This window comes from Dendropsophus ebraccatus, chromosome 12 (genome assembly GCF_027789765.1).
Source record: "Dendropsophus ebraccatus isolate aDenEbr1 chromosome 12, aDenEbr1.pat, whole genome shotgun sequence".
Lineage (NCBI taxonomy): Eukaryota > Metazoa > Chordata > Amphibia > Anura > Hylidae > Dendropsophus > Dendropsophus ebraccatus.
The window spans coordinates 91,861,314-91,880,021 of record NC_091465.1 but is presented as its reverse complement, the minus strand read 5'-3'; the positions used below and the strand labels follow the sequence as shown (position 1 = coordinate 91,880,021).

General features: G+C 43.8%; 1 protein-coding gene across 1 annotated transcript in view; it reads right to left on the bottom strand.

Moving 5' to 3' along the window:
* The window catches only part of LOC138768570 (uncharacterized), a 137,425-nt gene that overhangs the window by 85,021 nt on the left and 33,696 nt on the right, over positions 1–18,708 (bottom strand). Inside the window, exons 21-31 of the mRNA XM_069946482.1 lie at positions 18,119–18,169; positions 17,983–18,033; positions 17,720–17,770; positions 13,469–13,519; positions 13,292–13,342; positions 11,834–11,875; positions 11,656–11,706; positions 11,102–11,152; positions 10,022–10,063; positions 9,842–9,892; positions 9,642–9,692 (exon numbers count right to left, since the gene is read on the bottom strand). Of these exons, the coding sequence (XP_069802583.1) occupies positions 9,642–9,692; positions 9,842–9,892; positions 10,022–10,063; positions 11,102–11,152; positions 11,656–11,706; positions 11,834–11,875; positions 13,292–13,342; positions 13,469–13,519; positions 17,720–17,770; positions 17,983–18,033; positions 18,119–18,169 (543 nt within the window). The remainder of the gene's footprint in view (positions 1–9,641; positions 9,693–9,841; positions 9,893–10,021; positions 10,064–11,101; positions 11,153–11,655; positions 11,707–11,833; positions 11,876–13,291; positions 13,343–13,468; positions 13,520–17,719; positions 17,771–17,982; positions 18,034–18,118; positions 18,170–18,708) is intronic.

Genomic DNA, 18,708 nt, shown 5'->3' with positions numbered 1-18,708 from the left:
TGCAGAGCATCACATGAGGGGAGAGGAGGTGGGTCGGATGTTTTTTAAGGTGACGCTGGCAGCACAGACTGTGTGTAGTAAAACACCACCCTCCCCCCAGGGACAGACAGCACAGAGCTTCTCCAGGACCACAGCAGCACTTTGCCGCATGTGACAGGAGCCACCAATGGCATCATTAGCAGCCGGGCTCAGGGGGTGGCAGCATCATCCAAGGATCCCTGTCACAGCCTGTACATAGCGATCGGCAGGTAACAGGGAGATGCTGTGTTGTGAGAGGGGGCAGCGCGATCGGGGCAATGTGATGCTGTGTGTGTGCCCCTGTAGGTCTGATGTCTGATCGATCAGAGGGGAAGCTGCGCGTCTCCTCATGCTGCTGGCTGGCTACTCTTACCCTCACTCTGCGTGCGGGGCCCCCCTGAGGACGGGGCCCTGGGCATTTGCCTTGTTTGCCCCCCCCTAACGCCGGCCCTGCGTGGCCAATCAGCCAATCCTGAATAACATGACTTATACATGTATTCCACAAAGAGAACGGACTCCATGATCTCCTCTATCACTATGTAAGACAATAGAAGAAAACATGAGCTAGAGCATGAGCTATGCACAGTCAAGAAATGTAATAGTAGGGGGCCGTGGTTAGCGGTGCATAGCGGCGGACGCTTGAAAGAGCAGCTCCGTCTAGACCTTAGGCCAAAGCGGCACAAACCGGCAAACAACCCGCCAAATCTCACGGTCCTGCTGCCTTAGGACACACCGGAGACAACCCTCATCTCCACGATGCCCGTGAAAAAGAAAAAGAAGAGCCCGGTAAAGCTTACCCAATTATTCCCGGCTCTGGAAGGCTCCCAAGATGGCGCCGGTGACTGCTCTGCAGGGAAACAATCCAGCACTCAGCAAGGACTGGCACACTCCCCGAGCACTGGAAGCGCCTCTCCAGCCTCGGATTACTCTGGTACCGGCAGCCAGGGGTCCTCCCCTGCCCCAGTCTCGACTTACCCTAGCAGCCGTAACCGAGGAGCTCCCGCTTCCATGTCACGTAGCTGCATGCCATCTCAAGCACCGCTGTCCTTGGAAGCAGCACCGCACTACGCGGAGCAGCATGGCGGCGTCTATGATACAGCACCGCTCACAGAGACATTCATGCGGGGCCTTATAGCAGACCTAAAAACCTCCCTACAAGCTGAGATAAGATCTGCAGTAGCCTCATTGCATAAAGAGGTTGCTGATCTAGGAGGCCGCACGTGTCACATAGAGGGGAAAATGGCGGAATACGCTGTGGCGCATAATGAAATTGTGGATGCAACTAATGAAATGGATGAAAGAGTCGCTGCACTACAACTTAAGATAGCTGATATGGAAGATCGCTCTAGACGTAATAATTTGCGTTTTGGTAGCATACCTGAAGTGGTCAAGCCTGACGAACTGCATACCTTCCTTACTGATTACTTTGCAGCTCTCCTCCCACAAGCTGAGCCCCTCGACCTCACCATCGACAGGGCTCATAGGCTACCTAAGCCCAGAAATCTAGCAGCATCCATCCCCGGAGACGTTATAGCCCGCATACACTTCTTCAAAGTGAAGGAGCAAATTTCAGAGGCAGCTCGCAACAAACCCGACCTTCCTGAGAGGTTTCAAGATATTCTTATCTTTACCGATCTTTCTGCAGCCACCTTGGCGAAACGGAGGGAGTTTGCTTCCCCGTGAAGCCTATCGTCACCCACCATGGCTCCAAGTATGTGGTGAACAACCTGAAGGAGCTTTGCCAACTTTGCGAGGAATGGCTGCTACATCCACAAGATGACCCATCTTCCTCCCCGTCCGCCTCTGGTGTACGCCGCCTAGAAGAAGAATGGATTACGGTAGCCGGGAAGAAGAAACGTAAGACAAAGTGATGGAGCTATTTTCACGTATTACTGATTTCTCCGGGTGCCTGACCCAGTACTGGACTGTGGATGTTCCCTGCTGATTGGTTTTGTTATCAGTATGGACCATGGGTTGTACATGTTGCATCAGTGGCCTTAACCACGTGATTGTTAGATGCCTTATTGTGTGTCACTTCTTTCCCCCTTGTACGTTTCCGTACACTATACTCATACACTTAACTTTCAATTATTGGACCGGTTAGAGATCCATTTAATCTGTTTGTATGTTTATGTGTTTGTTTGTTCCTGGTTTCAGCTACACCCACTTCTAATAGCACTATCACATAGTGCCTACGTGTTACAGCCTGATATACCGATGTTCCTTCTCCTGTTAACGCGAGGTCTTTTCAGTTTGGCATTCACTTCCCGTTTTCATTATGGGTATCAAGATCTTATCGGTTAATGCACATGGATTGAATTCTCCATAGTAGCGTTCTAGATTATGGAATGAAGCGCGCACATCCAACGCAGATATAATATGTGTCCAAGAAACACATTTGCTGGAGGCGGATACCTGCTGTCTTAAGCATAAAAAATTTCCATACATATTTACCGCCCCTGCGCCTAACAAAAAAGGCGGAGTGGCCATTGCAATTAAGGACACTGTCGCCTTCTCTATGAAGAGCGTGGAAGTGGATGCCAATGGGAGATTCCTCATAATGGTATGTTCCATTAACAATTCTGCATATACCCTGGTAGTACTGTACAGCCCTAATCGCAAACAGTTTCCCTTTCTTCGCTCCACCCTGAGGAAAGCGAAAAGTGTTAGCGAAGGTCGCCTTCTGATAATGGGCGATTTTAACTGCACGTTGTGGCCCTCTGTTGATTCCACTTCCGCCACTGCTGTCGCTGAACCAACAAAATTCTATTCCCTGATTTCTAAATCGGATCTTTATGATATCTGGAGGGTCTTAAACCCGACTACTCGTGAGTTTACCTTCTACTCTTCCCCGCACAAAGTATACACACGTATCGACTATTCTTTGGTAGGTAAATCAATGCTTCCCTTAGTTGACAAAGCGGAGATAGGGATTATGTCATGGACTGATCATGCCCCCATCTCCCTTACGCTTAGAGAGCAATATCCCCACCACCCAGCAACCCTATGGAGGCTAAACAATTATATTTTGCAGCATCCTGAATATCGTACCCGGATAGCAGCTAATATCAAGGCTTATATCAGTACTAATGACACAGGGGATGTGTCCAATGATGTAGTGTGGTGCGCCTTCAAAGCTACGATCCGGGAACAATTTATCAGCCAAACTTCTTATGATAAGAAGGTAAAACAGCGACAGCAGTTGGCATTACAAATGGAGTTAGCAGACCTCCATAGACAAAATATGATTTCCTTTTCCAGTAGTAGAGCCTCTGCTATTGCTGAAGTACACGCCAAACTGCATACTCTTAACCTGCACAATTATGACATGGCACTTAGAAAGCTGAAGATGACCTATTATGCCCAAGGGAATAGAGCAGGAGCCCTCTTGGCCAGACAATTGAAGCGACGAGAAGCTAAAGCTCGCATTCCCTTCTTGTCTGGAGGAGACGGCACAAAAGTATTTGACCCGCAAGGCATAGCTAACAGTTTTGCTACTTACTATGAAAAACTATACAACCTTGGAGTGGATAGTACCACACCTCAACCAACCACAGAAGCCATTTCCCTCCTTGCCTTTCTCATGAACTGGAACAATCCCTCACAGCTGATTTCCCACAGATAGAAGTGTGGTCCATTATAAAAACTCTAAAAGCCCATAAATCCCCTGGGCCCGATGGCCTCCCAAATGAATTCTACAAGACACATGGTAATCTACTCACACCCATGTTGGCGAAACTCTTTACTGATTTTGCAGCGGGGATGCGACCCAGGAGGGAGATGCTGGAGGCGGTAGTGGTCACACTTCCCAAACCAGGGAAAGCCCCGGTGACACCAGCCAATTTCAGGCCCATATCCCTACTTAACAGTGACCTGAAGATATATGCCAAATTATTGGCACATAGGCTAAGGGATGTGTTGCCCGGAATAAAAGCTGCAGACCAGGTAGGTTTCGTCCGGAGCCGCCGGACCCTTGACAGAACACGCCGTTTTTAAAATATCTCTCGGACATGTACTGGTCGAACGCCTTCTCTGTTCCTATCTCTGGATGCGGAGAAGGCGTTCGACAGGGTGCACTGGGGGTATCTCCAATCGGTCCTGGAACATTTCCAATTTCCCCCTAGGATTATTACAGCCATAATGGCTTTATATACTGGCCCTACTGCAAGAGTATTTACTTCTGGTGCATTATCTTCCTCATTTCATATCACCAATGGCACCCGTCAGGGGTGCCCTTTATCACCTCTAATATTTGCACTAGTAATGGAGCCCTTTGCCCAACACATTAGTTTATCTCCAAAACTTAAAGGTATCCCCATTAATCGCCACGAACACCGCATCAGCTTATTTGCCGACGACGTCATTATCTCTATCACTGATCCACCCACCTCACTACCGGCAGTAATGTCCATAATTGAATCCTTTAGCAAAGTTAGTTATTACAAATTAAATATTACTAAATCTACAGTCTTAGATATAAATATTTCCCCAGAGCTGAAAATGACCCTCCAACGGCTTTTCCCCTTCCAGTGGTCAACGGGGGAAATAACGTATCTAGGCTTCATTCTTACTAGGTCCCCCAATAAGCTAATATCTCTCAACTTTTCTTCCCTAATGGCCCAAATCTCTAAGGATATTGCAAACTATAAATCCCTTCCCATCTCGTGGCTTGGTCGTATAGCCGTTGCAAAAATGATCTTACTCCCCAAAATTCTATACTTATTTAGGAACCTACCAGTACTTCTCCCCCTCCCAATCATTCGCAAATTGCAATCCACCCTCATGTCCTTCATTTGGCAACAAGCCAAACCTAGGGTCCTTGCATCAGTACTATATCTACCAAAACATCTGGGAGGCCTGGGGTGTCCCTGTTTACTCTCCTACTATAGAGCATCCATCCTAGACCAACTTAAACAATGGTGGTGGCACTCCGACACATCACCCCAATGGGTAGGCATAGAAGGGCAAATAGTGAACACTCCTGCAGTGTCCCAGAACGCAAGGACTACTACTCCTATCGTGCTCATTTCTATCATTTAGCACAAGATGACCCATCTTCCTCCCCGTCCGCCTCTGGTGTACGCCGCCTAGAAGAAGAATGGATTACGGTAGCCGGGAAGAAGAAACGTAAGACAAAGTGATGGAGCTATTTTCACGTATTACTGATTTCTCCGGGTGCCTGACCCAGTACTGGACTGTGGATGTTCCCTGCTGATTGGTTTTGTTATCAGTATGGACCATGGGTTGTACATGTTGCATCAGTGGCCTTAACCACGTGATTGTTAGATGCCTTATTGTGTGTGGTGGTGGCACTCCGACACATCACCCCAATGGGTAGGCATAGAAGGGCAAATAGTGAACACTCCTGCAGTGTCCCAGAACGCAAGGACTACTACTCCTATCGTGCTCATTTCTATCACTTAGTCCATGCTGGTTTTGGTAACTGTGCACACTGCAACTGCTGCTAGTTTCCCCCCTGATATTCCCTGGTTATGTGTATTCTCATGTATATCTTGGTATATATATATACTCCTGTGTATTATTATTACCTTGTACAGTGGTAGGCAAGGCTGTGGATCACGTGCCAGTGCCCTGTAACCATGGTTCCTCCAATGGCCGACTAGCTCTGGCCAGGAGCGACCATGTGACTTCCCACTTCCTGCTGACAAGGGAGTTCAGCCCCGGCTTCCAGGCAAGGAGGTTGTGTTGCTCTGTCCTCTCCCTCAGAAGGGGACAGAAGCGTCTCTGCAGCCTTTTCACCATAAGAAGAGTGACTGATTCTGCTGCTGCGTTCCAGTAACCGACTGCCTGTCTATACAAGTGTCCGGAGTCATCTTCTCTCTCATCTGGGTGTCGTGCGGATATCTCTCTCATCTCTACAAGTACCCACAGCAAGTATTACTCCCAAGTTCATCCACCCAGCAACACTAGTTTCTTCTCATACTACTACTCCCAACATCCGGCACGTATCTCCGCAGCCTATGCAGCACCACTCCTGCACTAACTGTCTAAGCCTGCTATATACCTGGTTGTGACCGGACAGAACTGTTGCTACTAGTTACCTCATCTATAATAAAACCGCTGTTACTGAACCCTGGCATTGGTGTCCACTAACTGGTGCCCTGACTAAGTGCAGTGAGGAATCGCATGCCCATCATCACCCGCAGATTCCACAGACCGTCCCTACAGCTGTGCTGCCCTCAGGCCTATACCGTGACAAGTATAACCCCTGCAGCTGCCCCGGTCATTGCCCGCTCATAACACCAGCACTGCGGAAGTGGCCCCCAGGGGCCAGGGCATCGCACTCCCAATCTACGCAACTGGATGTGGTCCTTACATTTATCAGCATTACTTCCCAAAAAGCACATCTCTCCTTCCATTTCTGCTAGCGCCAAATTATGGGTTTCGGATAACCCGACCAAACTCCTGTGTCCCCTGCGTCTTAAAGACCTGCCTCTTATGGCTATTCAAGCTGTGATCAACGATGTGGATTTCCATAACTGGGTAGCTGCTGGTATAAACTCCCTAAAGGATATATATATGATAAAGATGTTCTTCTTCAGTTTGAATCTATAGCGAATAAGTATTCTCTTCCAAGGGGGGATTTCTACAAATATCTGCATTTACGCCACCTCTTGTCCACCCTCAAATGGAACTGGGACTCTCCCTCTACCACTTACGAAGAGTACTTTAACAACTCAACTCTAACCACTAAAGGCATTTCTCAGGCCTACACTAACATAATTGCACTTATGACACCTAAGAAATTTCTTTTCCAAACTTAATGGGAATCTGACTTAGGAAAGTCGTTTACCACCTCCCAATAGAAATTTATATTTCACCTACCCTATAAGGTCTCCAAATGTGTTAACCACCTTGAAGCCTCCCGTAAACTTCTCTATAGGTGGTATTACACCCCCTATAGACTTTCCAAAATCTACCCCCAGTCATCACCAGTGTGCTGGAGATGTGGTAAACAAGTAGGAACTCTGCTCCACATTTGGTGGACGTGCCCCATCTTACAGCCCCTGTGGACGCAAATTCAATCCAACCCTGTGGACGCAATTCAATCTTACCCTTCCCTGTTGGGTGGGGCCCGGAGGTGGCACTTCTCTCCCTGGGTTTAGAGGATTTCACTATGTCTCATTTAACTATCACCTTTCACATATTAACGGCTGCCAGAACAGCTATAGCTCGGCATTGGAAATCGTCTAAACTACCCGATGTTACGACTATTATGAATACTGTGAACTATAATCGAACTATGGAGGGTCTTATAGCACGTCGGACAGGCACATATGAGGGCTACCTAAAAAGATGGGAATGTTGGCCTTCAGATGACTCGGCCCCTGTACTATGATCTTGAACTGTATTGTTGCCAAGTATAGATGTCGGTGTATCAACATTGGGATTTCCGTCTTTGGTGCTATAATTCCTTCTCACCATTATACATAGGAGTGAGTGTACGTAGCTGATTGTTTGCTAGTTACTTTTTTCTCCCCCCCCCCCCCATTGTCTGTCCACCTACCAACCTCTTCCCATCCCCCCCCTTACTCCACCCTTACCCCCCCCTTCCTTTATCCTTAGCGCTCAACACCTTGTATTTCCCCTCCCTCCGCCCTTGTTATTGTGTTATGCACAGTTGTACATTGGAATCTGAATTGTTCTCTTTGTTGATAATATGTCTGAATTGGATGTTAATGTGAACCAAGTATGTAATTGCTGTGTTCCTCCTGTTTACTTTGAAAAGACAAAATAATAAATAAAGTGTTATAAAAAAAAAAGAAATGTAATAGTAAGTAGAAAGACCTTCGACCGTTATGCAAGACACCGACAAAAGCAAAAGCACCTATCTACATAAATGACCAGTGTGATGTGAGAGGTCCAGGCCAATGTCCGTCCCCAAAACAACCACACACACACTGTACAGACAGGGCGGCTGACCACAAGTCAAGCGGTAGATGGACCCATGTCGGTCCAAGCCAACTCTAAGCCTAAATGTATAGGAGCTTCTGCTTTTGTTGGTGCCTTCCATAGCTGTCAGTGGTCTTTCTACTTCCTAACACATTACTTGGTTACACACAGCCCTAGCTCATGTTTTCTTCTTTAGATTGAGCGTGGGCACTATCATTTGGATGGTGTTAGTAATATACCCTGGTAATACATCACTATGTAAGACGCTCACACCATGGTTGTGTTTCAGGAAATCCACTAATATAACTTTATATAAAACCATCACGTTACTTCCTGTAATTACAGTATTAGAGCTGATTGGGCTGAGAAATATCTAAAAACTATGAAAAATCTTAAACCATCAAAAAAATCTGCAAAAACACCCACAAAAACACAAATTGGGAGCGATCTTATAGTGTGAACAGCAACTGAATCAGTGAATACGCTTACACTTGGTGAGTGGTGAACTTCTCACCACTCCCTGCATGACAATGGCCAGAGATAATCCGCTGCTATCCTTCCGGATCAACACCAGGAACCTCCGGCATAGATATAAGCAATAAAAATATCGAAAAAAATGGAGAGCGGCCATAAAAATCATAACAACTGAAGCTGACATCGTAGCTGACATGACTCCCCCCCCCCCCCTCCAGCCCAGATCGTTTTGTCAGTGGACTCTCCGCAGCATCTCCCTGCACATGTACCGCTGTATCACCGCCCCCTTTGACCTTCGCTTTGCCTTGTCCACAATTTCAGGGCGTCTGAACTCCAGAATGAGCGCGCTTCCATTTCACTGATCTTCTTTCAAAGAATGGTAAGTAAACAAATTTGTCATATAAAAAAGTGCATTTACTGTCCAACGTGTATCAGGACACTAAAGGAGAACCCCTCTTCCTCAGGGATAAACATAACACTTTTTCTACTCACACAGCTTATACCGGCCGCGGCTGCAGCGGGAGCTTTATACCAGGGAAAAATGACTTTTATTCTCCCGGCTCGCGACAGACACGGGCGGGGAAGTTGTCATCTGAGTGGCTCCCTGCCCGTTTCTAGTCACCGCACTCTGCCTGTCAGTGCTCCGTGGGAATGATTGACAGGCAGAGAGGTCTGTTACTGGCCTCTCTGCCTGTCAATCATCCAGCTGAGCGCGATGACTAGACACGGGCAGGGAGCCGCCCAGATGACTACTTCCCCGCCCGTGTATGTCACGAGCTGGGGGAGGAAAAGTCATTTTTCCCCCGGTATAAAGCTCCTGCTGCAGCCGCGGTCGGTACGTACTGTGGCTGCTGCAGGAGCTTTATAGACTGCTCCAGGGAACCATATCAGCCCAATTGGGTTGATTGGTTCCCTTTTAACCATCGATCATGGGATTATTTACATTGTAATTAGAGATGAGCGACCCTGGAGCATGCTGGAGTCCATCCGAACCCGAACTTTCGGCATTGTATTAGCGGTGGCTGCTGAAATCGGATAAAGCCCTAAGGCTATGTGGAACACATGGATATTGTCATTGGCTGTATCCATGTTTTCCAGACAACCTTAGAGCTTTATCCAAGTTCAGCAGCCCCCGCTAATCACATGCCGAACGATCAGGTTTGGATGGACTCGTACCCGAACCCGATTCGCCCATCTCTAATTGTAATGAATATTATGTGGTGTCAGACACTCACTCAGTCCTCCTGTGATCTCCCCTGGGGTTCCCGGGGTTCCTGGTGATACATCTGTAGAGATTATACATAATAATAATAATAATATATAATTCACTTCCTGTTATACTGTTATGTTTTAAATCATATATTCTAACCCGAACCCCGCCACACATGGGATTTCATTGCTGTGTAATCTATGTTTTATCATGTCAGACACTCACTCAGTCCTCCTGTGATCTCCCCTGGGGTTCCCGGGGTTCCTGGTGATATATCTGTAGAGATTATACGTAATCATATAGAATCCACTTCCTTTTATATTGTTATAGGTTTTAAATTCCCTCCGCACCAGACATGGGATTTTATTGCTGTGTAATCTATGTGTTATTATGTCAGACACTCACTCAGTCCTCCTGTCACCTGTCCTGGGGTTCCTGGAATCTCATCTATATAAAGTGACACAAGATCATGAATCAATTTTATGCAAAAATAATTTTTTTCACTAAAAGAAATGTAAAATAAAAACATTTAAATATCATCACAATTACATTGTTATCTAAGCTTCACTGTTAAGTTATTAAGAACTTTAACAAAAAAAAATCCAATTTACTTCATATTAATCACATTTTAAGACACTGACTCCATTATCCTGTGACGTGTCCCGGTGTTCCTGGTGTTAAAACCCTTTTATAGGTTTTTACTAAAATAGATCCCCATCAACACTCCACCCCCCAATCCCCTCAGCTTCTTCATTACTCGCCAGATAACAGCAGACAGCAGCAGCCTAGTAGTAGCAGAGTGTGACGATCTATGGGGTTTGGGCTTCTCACCCTAATAATACCAGATTGTAACTGACTGAAGCTCTACAATGACTCGGGGGACTGTGTATGACTGGGTAATGCTAAGAAGGTTAATGTTAACTAGTTTAAAGTCTACGAGCATATAGTAAGTCCTGTACAAAACACAACATCTACAGAGGGGTAAGCCTGACATAATGTAATAATATGATGCCAAGAGCAGGGAGTGTGTATATATATTCCCAACACATTGCTGTGTTTTTTTTTTGTTTTTTTTAAGGGTCTAGGAATTTGATCTACATGTGTTTATTCAAAAACAGGTACGCTTTAAGTGTCTATAGGACTAAGTGGCCAGGTATTTAACATATTTCTGGCCATAACCGAATCCTGAAAATAAAAATCACAAAATATTGTATTCAGCAAGTACAATTTTCTCCACTGACATATCACTATGTGCAACACTCAACTGTCCATTCATTTGCCTGTGATCGCCAGATTCCAGGAAATCCAGAAATATACATTTATATAAATCAATTTATTTCTTGTAATTACAGTGTAAGATCTTATTTTGCTAGAAAATATCTAAAAACTTTGAAAAATCTTAAACCATCAAACAAAATTCTCCTCCACTTCACACATAGGATTATCTGCCTCTATAACCTATATCTTATTGCGTGTGACACTCACTTATCCCTCCTGTGATCTCCCCCGGTGTTCCTGGGGTTCCCGGTAATCCAACTATACAAAGAAAAACAAGATCATGAATCCACCTTCTGCTATTTTTATACTGATATATTATGAACTGTGTTATATTTTTGTCAAAACCAGACAGATAAGAGCAGACAGCAGCAGCCTAATAGTACCAGAGTAGGAAGGTCTATGGGGTTTGGTCCTAATAATACCAGATTGTAGCTGACTGGGGCATCCTTTTAGTAACTGGTGGCAGTGAGTACCAGGGTAATTCTAAGTGGGTTAGTGATAGATATTTTATAATGTAAGAACAAGTCCCTGCTTTGTAATGGAAGAAATGAAGTGGTGATCCCGCCCTTGATCTGCCTAGCAATCACAGGGTTCCAGGAAATCCATGAAAATTTTTTTTTAAGGAAAATCATAAATGTTTTAACTACACGTGCAGAGCTGATTGTGCTAAAAAATATTTAAAAACTTTGAAAAAACCTTAAACCATGAAACATGAGATTACTTTACAGTGTAATGAAAATTATGTGGTGTCAGACACTCACTCAGTCCTCCTGTGATCTGTCCTGGGGTTCCTGGGGTTCCCGGTATTCCAGCTACATATATAAAAGAATAATAATGAATCCGTCATATACAGAATCCTTCAGCGGACATGTAAGAGATTCTCCTCCCATCACACATATCTGCCTCTATAACCTATATCTTATTGTGTGTGACACTCACTTATCCCTCCTGTGATCTCCTCCGGGGTTCCCGGTAATCCAACTATAGAAAGGAAAAACAAAATTACGAATCCACTTTCTGCTATTTTTATACTATATCAAGAACTGTATTAACTAAAATGGATTTTAAACTTTAAAATATCATGACAAGTGGAATAGCTATACTATCTATATTTCACTAGCTGTGTCGCTGTGAGAAAATACACCCCCCCACACACACGCACATATACAATATATTCTTAATGAGCCAGATAACAGCAGGCAGCAGCAGCCTAGTAGTGGCAGAGTGTGATGGTCTATGAGGATTGGTCTTCTCACCATTATAATGCCAGATTGTGGCTGACTGATGCTCTACAATGACCCGGGAGACTGTGTATGACTGGGTAATACTAAGAGGGTTAATGTGAACTATTTTACAGTCTACGAGCTTTTGGGAAGTCCTGTACAAAACTCAAAACCTACAGAGGGGTAAGCCCGTCATAATGTAATAATATGAGATCAGGGAGAGTGTATAAATGTTCCCAACACATTGTTGTTGTTGTTAGATCTGCATGTGTTTATTTAAAGTGTCACTGTTGTGATTTTTTTTTTTTTTTTTTTTGCAGAAATCAATAGTCCAGGCGATTTTAAGAAACTTTGTAATTGGGTTTGTTAGCCGAGAAATGCATTTTTATCGTGAAAAAGCAGTTTGAAGCTCTCCCCCCTGTCTTTATTGTTCTCCTATGGACAGAGCTAAATAAAAGACCAAAACAGGACAACAAAGAGATAATCTACAAATACCTCACCCTTTATCTCCTCTGACCATCACCAGTGACCTGTCTGAGCTCGGATTACAGCTGTCACCCAGCTCCATGCCTGTAATCCTCTGTTATCTGTTACCCTCCCCTCTCTATAGGAACAGACAGGGTACAACTCCTGCAACAAGTCACAATTTCCTGATTTTTTGCAGTGGATGGAAAAGAGGAGGGGGGGGGACCTGGGAAAAAGCTTTTTAAATGCAGATAATGGCATATCTGGCTAATAAACCAAATTTCAAAGTTTTTTAAAATCGCCTGAACTATTGATTTCTGCAAAAAAAAACAGTGAATCTTTAACTCTTTAAAGACAAGTACGCTTTAACTGTCTATAGGGCTAAGTGGCCAGGTATTTAATAAATATCTGGCCATAACCGAATCCTGAAAAAAAAAATATTACAAAATATTGTATTCAACAAGTACAATTCACTCCAGACTGACTGACATATCACTATGAGACACACAACTGTCCATTCATCTGCCTGGTGATCACCGGATTCTAGCTAATCCACAAATATAAATTTATATAAATCAATTTGTTTCTTGTAACTACAGTAAAAGATCTTCTTGGGCTGGAAAATATCTAAAAACTTTGAAAATTCTTAAACCATCAAACATGAGATTTTTTACTATGTAATGAATATTATGTGGTGTCAGACACTCACTCAGTCCTCCTGTGATCTCCCCTGGGGTTCCTGGGGTTTCTGGTAATGCAGCTACAGAAATAACAAACTGTAAGAGCTGTTTGTGATAGAAAATTTCTGAAATCTTTGAAAGATCATAAACCATGAAGCATGGGATTATTTACAGTGTAATGATATTATGTGATGTCAGACACTCACTCAGTCCTCCTGTGATCTCCCCTGAGGTTCCCGGGATTTCTGGTAATCCAGCTGCAGAAATAAAATAATAATCAATCTGTCATGTACAGAATCTTTCAGTGGACATGTAAGGGATGTTTTCGCTAAAATATATTCAAAAACATTGAAAATTCTCCTGCATGTCACTCATAGGATTACCTGCCTCTATAATCTATATCTTTATCTCCCCCTGCCATCCTTCCTGTGCTCTACGCTCTGCCCTCCATACATCTCCTCCCTTATCTCCACCTACCATCCTTCCCGTGCTCTACATTCTGTCCCTCCATACATCTCCTCCCTTATCTCCACCTACCATCCTCCCCCGCTCCCCCTTCTGCTGTCCCCTCACTCTCTACTCTACTCTTGATGGGTGACCACCTCATCCTGTTCTTTCTGACCATGTACAATGGATGGACCAGGGGCAAAAAAGCACTTGTACTTCTTGGATCACCCCTGGTCGTACTCTGTAAGCTCCAGCTAACAGGTCTTGTATCCCCTTAGTGTCCCCCCAGTTGTAGTCTGTATGCTCCAGCAAGCAGGTCTCGTATCCCCTTAGTGTCCCACCTAGTTGTAGTCTGTACGCTCCAGCGAGCAGGTCTTGTATCCCCTTAGTGTCCCACCTAGTTGTAGTCTGTACGCTCCAGCGAGAAGGTCTTGTATTTACTTAGTGTCCCACCTAGATGTAGTCTGTATGCTCCCGCAAGCAGGTCTTGTATCCCCTTAGTGTCCCCCCAGTTGTAGTCTGTACACTCCAGCAAGCAGGTCTTGTATCCCCTTAGTGTCCCCCCAGTTGTAGTCTGTACACTCCAGCAAGCAGGTCTTGTATCCCCTCAGTGTCCCCCAGTTGTAGTCTGTACACTCCAGCAAGCAGGTCTTGTATCCCCTTAGTGTCCCTCACAGTTGTAGTCTGTACACTCCAGAGAGTTGGTCTCGTATCCCCTTAGTGTCCCCGAGTTGTAGTCTGTACACTCCAGCGAGCAGGTCTCGTATCCCCTTAGTGTCCCCCAGTTGTAGTCTGTACGCTCCAGCGAGCAGGTCTTGTATCCCCTTAGTGTCCCTCCCAGTTGTAGTCTGTACGCTCCAGCAAGCAGGTCTTGTATCCCCTTAGTGTCCCTCCCAGTTGTAGTCTGTACGCTCCAGCAAGCAGGTCTTGTATCCCCTTAGTGTCCCTCCCAGTTGTAGTCTGTACACTCCAGCAAGCAGGTCTTGTATCCCCTTAGTGTCCCTCCCAGTTGTAGTCTGTACACTCCAGCGAGCAGGTCTCGTATCCCCTTAGTGTCCCTCCCAGTTGTAGTCTGTACACTCTAGCAAGCAGGTCTTGTATCCCCTCAGTGTCCCTCCCAGTTGTAGTCTGTACGCTCCAGCGAGCAGGTTTTGTATCCCCTTCGTGTCCCCCAGTTGTAGTCTGTACGTACCATTTTCCCCCATATTTTAACTTTCTTTTCCAAGAAAGTGGTGAAAGATTATATTTAACATAATCTGAAGGATCTGTAGTAATCTGTACTCCCAGGTACCCGAGCGATTCCTCAGAAGAAAGGACTTAAAGTCTACAATTTGTTATATACATAATGCAATCCAAAGGCTAAACCGACAAATTGGTCCAGTTTCTCTCTAGCCCCACTGGACCACCCATTTCCTGAAAACCTTCTATATAACTGGGAGTTTTTCTTTGGGGCTGGAGACAAATAGGAGCAAGTCGTTGACATACAATAACAGCTTTTCCTTACTTCCCCTTATTCTGAACCCTTCGTACTCACAGCACACCGTAACCCATTCTGCTAGAGGCGCCATAAGCACAAAAAACATTGGTGAAAAGGGGCGCCCCTGCCTTGTCCCTCTTTCTATAATAACTGGCTCGGAGGCTTTCCCATTTACAATCGCCCTGGCCTGAGGTGCCCTGTACAAGGTCTGGATCATACCCAAATATGCACGTCCCAGACTTAAACTACTCAGAGCCTTCCACAAATATGGCCACTCAACTCAATCAAATGTCTTGGTTGCATCTAATGGAACTGAACCCTATCTGTATGTTAAGGTACGTACGCTTGATGTTATGCATCCACTCTGATATAAATGAGACCATTTAGAACTCTAGAGAACCTCCGAGCCAGCAACCCAGAATAGATTTTGTAGTCTGTATTAAGTAGCGAAATGGGGCGGTAAGCCTCCATTTCTAGGGAATCTTTACCCTTCTTTTTAATCAATGTTATAATGGCCTCCTCCAAAGTTGTGGGAAGAACCCTGTCTTGACAAGAAACATTGAGAACTTCAAGCAGAATGGGGAGAATCCCACTAGCAAATCTGCAGTAAAACCTTCCAGCCTGGGGCCGAATTGCCTGACATAGATGACAAAGTGAACTGTCACTCAGATAATGTTAGTGGGGCATCGAGCAGTTGACTTTGCTCATCAGATAACTTAGGGAGTTTTACTTTCATAAATAATTCTCTTAATTTTAAACAATGGTATGATATCGGGTACACCAGCCCCACAATGGTTTTATCCTTACGCTTAAATACAATTAACTCCAAGAAGGATACGTGTAAAAAATATATATAAATTTTATTTCTAATCATTAAGATATATAACATAACATGAAAAAGATACAAATATTTACAAAAGTCTCCAAAAATAGGTCCGTAGTCAGTGGGAGGTTGGTAGGGCTGTCATGTCCTTGCTGGAGGGAATTCTGTATATGTCCACAGATAACAATGCCACGTCCAGTCTCATTCACAGACAGTGCCGACAATATCTCCTGACCAATTAATTGAACCAATAGTAGAGGTGATCAAGCTACCACCGGACAGTTACCAAACCATGATAATCTAGTTTAGAACTGTCCCAAGGCGAACAGACCGGCCAACATGCCCGCATGTTGGGCATGTTGGCCGGTCTGTTCGCCTTGGGACAGTTCTAAACTAGATGATCATGGTTTGGTAACTGTCCGGTGGTAGCTTGATCACCTCTACTATTGGTTCAATTAATTGGTCAGGAGATATTGTCGGCACTGTCTGTGAATGAGACTGGACGTGGCATTGTTATCTGTGGACATATACAGAATTCCCTCCAGCAAGGACATGACAGCCCTACCAACCTCCCACTGACTACGGACCTATTTTTGGAGACTTTTATAAATAATTCTCTATCAATATCCTCTACATTGGGATGCGTGGAGGCATATACTTTAGTACAGTATTTAGAGAATTCCTCTCTAACCCTATTTTGGTCTCTAACAATTTTACTGTTCTTTCCTCTAATAGCTCTTATTTTGTTTACTTCACTATACTGGCTAGCAGTCAACCTGGTCTATTTCCCTCTTTTTGTATTTTCTGATTAAAAAAGAATAGCTTATTATGCCCCTTCTCTCTCAGATATTTGCTATATTCCTCCTGGGCTATTTTTAGTGAATTTTGTTAACGAATTGCTGAGAATTCGCTTTGAAGCAAAAAGACAGCACAATTTGCAGGGAATTTTGCTTTGCTAGATTCACTTCTCTCATCTTTAATTATGAATCCACTTTTTGCTAAACATTTTGCCTAAATTTTAAGTTCTCACCAAACTAGATAACTATTAATAACTAAATAACCTAAAAAAAACTTTCTAAAAACTAATTATAAGTGAGATAATCTTGCTATCCCTGTTTCACTTTCCATTTATTAAAAAAATATATATATATCATGTGTCCCTCCCCAAGCTACAGCACATCAAACCCAGCCAGATAACAGCAGGCAGCAGCGGCCTAGTAGTAGCAGAGCTGGAAGGGCCATACATTTTGGTCCTTCACACATTAATAATACCAGATTGCCTCAAACCTGGGGTATCTTTCCAGTAACCCTGGTAACAGTAAGTACTGGGGTAATTCTAAGGGGCTAGTGATAGAAATCTCTAAGTTCCTGCATAGCAATGGACGTAAGTAATAAGTAAGCAATATATCTGTATCATTGTATACTCTCTCCAGGGCTAAGTGACAGGTATATAACACATGTCTGACCAATCAACGAATCCTGAAATAAATCATATCCAGTAAATGGAATTTATTCCCTCATTTCCTTTCCTTCCATTGCCTACTTATAAGCACCTGGTTTTCCCGGGATTCCTAGGAATATATTATACAATTCCTGTTGTATCAGTTACCTAAAGTTAATGTTTAATGAATTTATTTATTTTTATTGAATATAAATCACACATGGGATTTCCCTCTGTGTAGTCTATATTTTATGGTGCCAGACACTCACTCAGTCCTCCCGGGATCTCCTCCGGTGTTCCTGGTGTTCCAGGAATTTCATCTATATAATATAAAACAAGGTTATGAATCAACTTTATACAAAAAATTTTGACTGAATTTGAAGACATGTTTTAAAAAACAAACATATACAATTACACTGTTATCTATATCTCACTGTTTGATTATGAAGAATTTTATCCTAACACAAAAAATTGATTTTTACAAATCCAATTAACTTCAATTGATTGGCTTAACACAATTCAAGACACTCACTCAATTCTCCAGTGATGGTCCCTGGTGTTCCCGGGGTTCCTGGATAACCAGCTGCAGAAATACAGAATAAATCATCAATCTTCTTCCTGAAAAAACTACTCTACTTTAAAATAAAAATTTTTTGTGTATGACTCACTTATCCCTCCTGTGATCTGTCCCGGTGTTCCTGGTGTTCCCGGTAATCCAACTATAGAAATATACAAAAAAAATAAATAAATAATCAAGGACTTTCCTTTTTCAAGTCTTTCAGCAGATTTCAGTAACTATGATGTCTGTGAGCATCTGGGTGAATCTAAGAAGGTATAGAATACCTATAATTAGAAAAAAAAGTTTGACCTGTCACATATGAAAAGTTTTACTAGGTTAGGGTCTAAGTGTTCAGGAGAATCAGAAGGAAGATGACTTTTCCTGGCTCATTCTCCTGAGCGATTGCAGTCTAAACGCACACACCCCGACCATGTAAAACTTTTAACACGTATCTGTGACATATCAATAATGTCACTATTTTACTGTTTACCAAAAAGTCTTTGCTTGGTAACGTAAGGAAGGAAGGGGTGATGGACAGCAGTGCTACAATTCAATTGGCTAGAAATAACAAAAAAATTACGCAGTGGATCCAATGGTTGTGTTCTAGGAAATCCACAAACAGAACTTATCATTTTACTTCCTGTAATTACATTGTGATGGAAAATGTCTAAAAACTTTGAAAAATCTTAGACCATCAAA